This window comes from Cyprinodon variegatus, unplaced genomic scaffold, assembly GCF_000732505.1.
Source record: "Cyprinodon variegatus isolate N-32 unplaced genomic scaffold, C_variegatus-1.0 Scaffold2783, whole genome shotgun sequence".
NCBI lineage: Eukaryota > Metazoa > Chordata > Actinopteri > Cyprinodontiformes > Cyprinodontidae > Cyprinodon > Cyprinodon variegatus.
The window spans coordinates 3,378-10,765 of record NW_015153236.1 but is presented as its reverse complement, the minus strand read 5'-3'; the positions used below and the strand labels follow the sequence as shown (position 1 = coordinate 10,765).

General features: G+C 39.7%; 1 protein-coding gene across 1 annotated transcript in view; it reads right to left on the bottom strand.

The window, feature by feature from the left end:
* The window catches only part of LOC107081057 (multiple epidermal growth factor-like domains protein 10), a gene marked incomplete at both ends in the record, with an annotated part of 9,908 nt that extends 3,110 nt beyond the window's left edge, over positions 1 to 6,798 (bottom strand). Inside the window, 3 exons of the mRNA XM_015369268.1 lie at positions 4,721 to 4,821; positions 6,081 to 6,182; positions 6,669 to 6,798. Coding sequence (XP_015224754.1) covers positions 4,721 to 4,821; positions 6,081 to 6,182; positions 6,669 to 6,798 — 333 coding nt within the window. The remainder of the gene's footprint in view (positions 1 to 4,720; positions 4,822 to 6,080; positions 6,183 to 6,668) is intronic.
* Positions 6,799 to 7,388: the final 590 nt, after the last annotated feature.

The following is a 7,388-nucleotide window of genomic DNA, read 5'->3' as shown; positions in this document are numbered from 1 at the left end:
CAACAGAAGGCTACAGCACACAACAGAACGCAACAGCACGCAATAGCAGACAACAGCAACCAACAGAACGCAACAGCACGTAACAGCACACAACAGCGCACACACAACAGCACACAACAGCATGCAAAAGCACACAACAGCACACACACAACAGCACGCATCAGCACACAACAGCATGCAAAAGCACACAACAGCGCACACACACAACAGCACACATGCAACAGCACTCAACAGAAAGGCAGCAGCACAAAAAACTTTTTTTAAACTAGTACATAGTTGCAGCAATATCTCCTTCTGTTTGTGAATCTCAAAGGTAAACTGCATTAAACACTGAGAGACAAGGCAAAGGTTGGCATCCATAGAAGTAGTAATTAAGTTATTCTGATCGTCATTCTGATATGAGTCGCTAAGCTGTTCAGACTGCAGTCATGTTCCAAACTATCCAACCTGTACTGGATTTAAAACCACATAAATGTGATGTGTTCCAGGTGGGATTGGAAAAAGTCAGATTCCCTGTGACTCAGACTGTTCACACAGTCAAGAGCTAATCTCACCTGAGTCACTTCAGGGTAATATAAACAGATTTAGTCTCCTCTGTCTGAAGTGTGAACGCAGCCTCTGTTGGACTTCTATGAAGATCCACTTGGTCCCGTCGTTTAACTGGTAATTGGGATTCTTTATTCCTATTGGCTAATCTTTACTGGGACTAAGCGGATATTCTGTCTTTTATCTCCCAGACTTAAATACTGGTTCAAAGCTCAACTGTGTTGCTGTATTCCTCTCCTACACTGAGCTCCAGAGAAGCTACTACTGCCATTAAGCTTTTCTTCTTCTCTCACACAGGAGCTAATCCTGGATCAGTGCTTCTGTTTTCCTTTGGCATCTCTGCTCACACCTTCAGATGTGGTTCTAGACGGATCACAGCGAGGCTGCTTCTGCTTTTTTCAGGGGGTCTCTTTCAGTTAAGTTTAATTATTTTCTCATCTTCCAGAGGTTCACTGTGTGTAGGCGCTAAGTAAACATCTACTGTTTCCACGTGTTTATCCAGGAGAAGCAAATACTGCAAAGTCAACGACTGGATGCAATCAGCTGGATTTCCTTGGAAATTTGTAATACTTTTTTTCTGGATGATGTGATGAAATGGCTTTATAAGGTGCCTTGAGGTGAAATAAATTGGAGCAGTATACTAAATGTGTTGAATTGAATTCTGGCTGCAGAGTTTTTAATATCCTGAAGACTGCCATATGTTTACTCACCAAGCAGGATTTCTCAGTTTGGACAAGGAAGAGTTTTTTTTCTACAAATATATAACTCCTCTTAACACCCACCTAATTTTAAGAAATCCTCTCCTTTTTGCAAACCCATAATAGAAAAGCAAATAACTGAGGAACTATAAGCATGATTTACATGTGTGCTTCTGAAAATATAAATGAAAACAATGTGACTAGAACACAGCCTAAAGTGGCAAAGTTAAAACATGACTCAGTGTTTTTTTTTCTTCTTGAAAATATTAGGGCTTTTTTTTTTTATCCATGCTGAATAAAATCAGCCATGCTTAGCCTTGGTTTAAAGGTCATTCATTGGTTCCAGAGCCAAACATTTAATGTGAACTTAACCAACAGCAGCCGGACTTTATGAGGAATGTGAATCAATCTGACTTGATGATCTGGTGAACTGTAAAGAGCAGTGAGATGACGTGTTGTAAATTGGGGCTATAGAAATATACTGAATTGAATAATATGAGGGGAAGGATGTGTAAAGATGGTGGCTAAGAGGGAGCGCTTGTAAAGTCTTGAGGGCTGTCCCGGCGTTGAATCTCAAAACAAAATCGATGGAAACACTTTTGTTTTGTAGACTGGAAGGTGAGGAAAACAAACGTACCGAAGATCAACCAGAAATATTGGTGGAAGCTATGCTAATTAGCAAGACGGCTAACATTAGCTTTAAGGATGGAACTTTTCTGATGGTAAAAAAACTGATAATTAAGCAAAGCAAGCAAGTAAACGCATCCTAATTGATAAAATAGTTCCATTTAGTAAAGGTCAAGTTAAAACAGTGATTAAGAAAATCATTAGAACAAGATGATTAAGAACTGGAAGATGGTATTATAATATTTTAAGTAAGTAGGTAATATGAGAAAAAAACAAGGAATAAAAAGGAGGAATTAATAATATGAAGGTTATGCTTAGGCCACCCAGCTTTAAATTGTTCCTTATTTAAAATATGGAAATATGCTACAGGCATGGGCGTAACTTTCTGAGGACTGGTGTGGACATGTCCCCACCAACTTTGAAAGGGGTATGGACATGTCCCCACCAACTTTGAAAGGGGTATGGACATGTCCTCACCAATAGTTAGTACATCTGTGTTGGGATCATTGACTTTAGCCAACAGTAACCTCAGGACGCGCTCGGCTGTGTGTTCTGAGAGTTTCAGTCAGCGTTTCTGTCTCGCTATCCCGCGGCTCCTGAGTCCCGCCTACTGATATGACATCACTGGATCCTATGTCCATGGCTCCACGTCTGTCACTTTATGATAGAACATGATTGGCTGTCGCTATTCACCACGTCATCAGTAGCTACGTGATTGGAGGAGAGACGACACACAGCAGCATCATTAATATTAACCAGCAGCTACTTCAGGTTTGATTCCCAATAAACAAAACAGTCATAAAAAAAAAAGATACCACCGAAAAAGTCAACAAACATACGGAGCTTTTTCAACAAAAAAAAGCAACGGTGTGTAAAAAACCTTGAAAATTATTATTGTAAAGCAATAAGTTGGACTAAAGCAGCTGTTTAAATAGTTTGTTCTTTGCTAGTTTAAAAAAAGCAAAAGATTTTTGCAATCACACCAAACAGGAGAAAGAACAGCGAGAAGATCCGGTTTGTCAAATTAAAATATAGTAACAACAGATCGGTAAGTACAAATTAGAGCATAATTCTTTTATATTTCAAAAAACTAACACCGTTTATTTAAAAGCTTGGATGCAAACTATTGGTTCTTCAACAGACCAGGAAGCAGATTTCTCATCTCCATCAGAAACTGAACATCTGCTGGATGCTGATGGGGACTTTTTTATATGTCGTATTAAATTAAGCGTTAATTTCTGCATGTTTTGCTCCAATTAATTTAATGATAATATGGTGCATGCTCTCCTCGAGCTCCGAGGATCAGTCGGAGGGCAGCGATACGGGAGGAACAGCGGAGGCTCTAGGCTTTGCTTTGAGCAGGTCTGCAGCACTGTGGGGCGGAGGATATAGGATTTCAGGGTAACAGTAGGGAGACACTAGCGTTGGATGTAGGTGTTTGCCCTGAAATCAAAGGATTGACGGTTCAAGTCCCGACTCCGACTTTCAGGGTCGTTGTGTCCTTGGGCAAGACACTTCACCTGCATTGTCTACTGATGGTGGTCAGTTTCCCCACCAACTTTCATTACAAAATTACACCCTTGGTTTCAGGGAAGTGTGATTTTTATTTTCCAGAAGAGACAGTGGAACACGTTATATTATTTTGCACTAAATATGTCAGTCAGATAAATTAGCAGATACATAGATTACAAGCCAATAAATTACAATTACACAAAAAAGACCTTTTAGCCATGGGATCAGAAGGGTCAGAGGAATGTTCTCTGTTGTTGAGGAACCTCAAGATGACTGATTTAATACAAAGGATTTATTTATTTTTTCATTCTTTCGTAGTAGGCTATTGCATTATCCAGATCCACACTGCTTTTCAGTTGGTGGCAGCAATGCACCAAAAGTTGTTTACCAACTGCCATAAAACTTAAAAAGAAGAAGAAGAAGGATAGATATTTATATATAAACAGTCTAAGATTGGATTTATAATCCAGCCTCAGGATCACTTCAAAGGTAGGAGGTCAAAGCTTTTAAAATATTCTGATTTAGCATGCTGCTCTATCTTTATTCATTGTGCTTTGCTGCTCATTATTTCCATCAAATGAACTTGGCGGGGCGCACTTCAGTGGCCCAGTGGTTAGGGTGCATGGCCCGGGTTCGACGGCCTTAGTCCTCGACGTGACCGACGTGGGTTTGAATTCGGCCTGTGGTCCTTTGCTGCATGTCTCTCTCCCTGATTCCTGTCTGCCTACAAAAAACGAGCCAGGAGTGCTGCAAAAACCTCCAAAGAAAAGAAGTGGACTTAGTGGTTGGATTGTGGAAAAACTGAGCTTTCTAAGGATGATTAACATGTTTATATTGATTAGACTTTATATTGATTAGACTTTATATTGATTTAGACTTTATATTGATTAGACTTTATATTGATTAGACTTTATATTGATTAGACTTTATATTGATTAGACTTTATATTGATTAGACTATTTTCAAGCGATCTGCTGTTTGATGTAAATATACAAGTGGAGCGCCGGCGGTCGGATGGATGTCTGATTTTTTTTTTCAGAATGGAGGTCAAGTTTCTCAAAGGTACGTTTTGTGAAGTAAATGCAGGAACTGAACAGAAAATATAACTTAATTGTCTTGGTTTGTTTCATAATTCCTACCTGCTGTATTTTAGATTGGTGTGAATTTTACCCAACTGCATATTCAGCCGCTTATGCTGCCTCCATGTCCCAACAACCATCACTGCAACTGTCCCTGGTCTCTCCCCCAGTAAACCATTGGAAACTCAGACTCATTGAAAATGTGTTAACTGGCTAAAACCCAGTATCCAGGTGATGGGAAAGGTTTGGAAGACTCACGGGCGCACGTCTCTCCATCTGCGAAGAAGCCTGGGCAACACTGGGACTTCCTCCTGTACATGATTTTCTCTCCTGTGCGATAAGCTGTCCGATAAAGCTCCCTATACAAGAACACACACACGGCGGACAGGTCACTTATTTACAACTCGGTGAAAAAGTGTTTACACTACATGCGGCTCCAATCTGATTCATTGCACTCTCGTACAAAAAGTGGAAATCTTTAAAAAAAAAAGTGAGACAGTCACACTACAGGTTTAACAATTCAGTGAGAGAAAAGCTCTTCAAAGAAGGTTCCTAGAGGAATATAGTCAATGTCACGACTCTTTCTATTCATTTCACAACTTATGGGGGTGAATAAGTGTGACTTTTCAGGAAAACACAAAATTGTTTGGGTGACCCCAAACTTTTGAACGGTAGCGATGTATTGTATGAAATAGTGTTCTATCAAACTGGTTCTATAGTCACTCTATTACAGATAGAGTAATGTAACTAAAGTAATCCCTCCCTGGGATTATTAAAGTATTTCTGCTTCCTGGTTGATGGGACAGGTGTTGTGAATGAAACNAGACATTTCAGTTAGAGGGAAAAATTGCAGGAGGGAATATTAAAAAAAGTCTAATCAACCAAAACTTTCGTGACCCCCATGCAGTACCTCTGTGGACCCCCTAGGGGTCACGGACCCCCTGTTGAAGACCTCCGCTTTAATGGCATCTTGCTTTAACTCTTTGTATTCTATATAAGCTACTGGAAGCAGAAATTCCCTGAAGGAGTAATCCCACAGGATTAATAAAGTTGAGTCTAAGTATAATTGTTGTGTTTAAAGGCTACTTGAAGAACTTGTGGAACAACTCAGTTACAGTTCGGTCTTAGAAAGTTCATTTCAGAAGTGTTGAGTGAATGCCAGTAACAACCGAAGGGTTTAACATGATCAATGTTTGTCAGATTGTAAACTGTTCCATGACAGCTGGTATCACAAGCCAAATCACAACGTGGGTCTGTTTCCTTGTCAACATGCTGGATATAGCAGCTGTTGAATCGCATCACAAGGATGTTTTATTAGTGTCACGACTGTTTTCCTTAGCAGCACTGAAGAAAGGATAATGAACTTTTAGTCACTGCAAATGTACGTTACATGACATTTAACCGTCCTTCAAGGAGCAGCGAGCAGCTTAAAGATGCCATGGGGGCATTAGACTACAGAAACAAACAGGGAAACAATAAAAGACACAAAAACTAACCAAACTAAATGGATCTTCAAATGAACACAGGCACAATGCCAACCACATCAGGCTTATATAGAGAGGTAGTTGCGATTGAGAGCGGTAATGTTTCAGACTGTATTCTTGGAGATGTTCCTCACCTGTGGTTGGTGCACTTGAACCACTTCAGGATGTCTGGACAGTTGGTGTAATAAATCTGATGAAATGGATGCGCATAGGACTCCTGCACCGTCAGCGAGTAGCTGGAAGCAGAACAGGACAGAAGGACAAACATCAAACCAGAAAGAAAACTGAAGATGCTCTGTGCTCAATTTCTATTTGTTCTCCTTTCTAGCTATTTTATCAAGTATTGAGCAAAGTCTGTGAGACATAAATAAGTGTGTCCAAAACAATCTGGTTGCAGGGCAAGAAAGAAAGACTCCCTCATGACTGCCTCATGAAAAACCACACAGCCACCCTCTTTGCTATGGTTATTATTCAATCACTCCTTCCAGTTAACTGCTGTAGATTTATACTCTGAATAGTTTGGCCTATATCTTCTCTTTTCCCCTAATAGTTTAGTTATTTATCCATTTTTTGTAAATAAACTGCTTTTCCCGAAACACTGAAATAGACATCTGATCAATTTAATACAGCCTTAATATGCAAAGCAAGAATTTATATCAGAGTGATCTGGTTCTTTATAAAGTCCACCAAGCAGCTGTTCCAGACACATAGAGGTGACTTACCTCTCCCAGTGGCTGCAGACGTTTGGATCATCTGGGTTCAGAGAGGAACTGGGCAAAGACCAGTAGGTCACTGCTAAAAGGACAACCAAGTGGTTCTGCATCAACACAGCCATCATGGTCACAGCTTTACCTGCAAATGAAGAAAAACATCAGCAAAATGCAGGAAGCAGCATGGTTTATGAGTCCTTTACCTCAAAAGAGAAATTACTCTGTTTTTCACAGCCTCCTGTTATTTTATTCATCTTTTTTATGTCCACTGTTGTCGGACATAACTGTGATTATTCCTTTTTTCCTTGATTCTTTTGTATTTCAGTTCAGCTTTTTCTTTGTTCCCTTTGTTTTATTTTGTCTCCTTTCATTCTACATCCATGTGATCAGAATCACTTCCTATTCAAATGCAAATCAAATGCAAGATTTTTATGCCACCTATATCTAACTCTTAACAGTCGTCTCAATACTCCAAACTTTTCACCTAAAAACAAAAACAAATCTGTGAAACTTCCATATGTGGTACTAAATCCTCTAGATCTAGTATGCAGTCTGAATGGTCAACATATCATTTATCCAACATCCAACTTTCATGTCATTAATTCCTACTATAACCAACAGCCAAGGTCTAGTGCCCAGCTATTACTGACGGCTAAGGGCCCACTGGAACCCACAGCTAAATTCAGGGCTGCCAACCTTTCATCAAACCTTGGAGTGAGATTTTCAAATAGT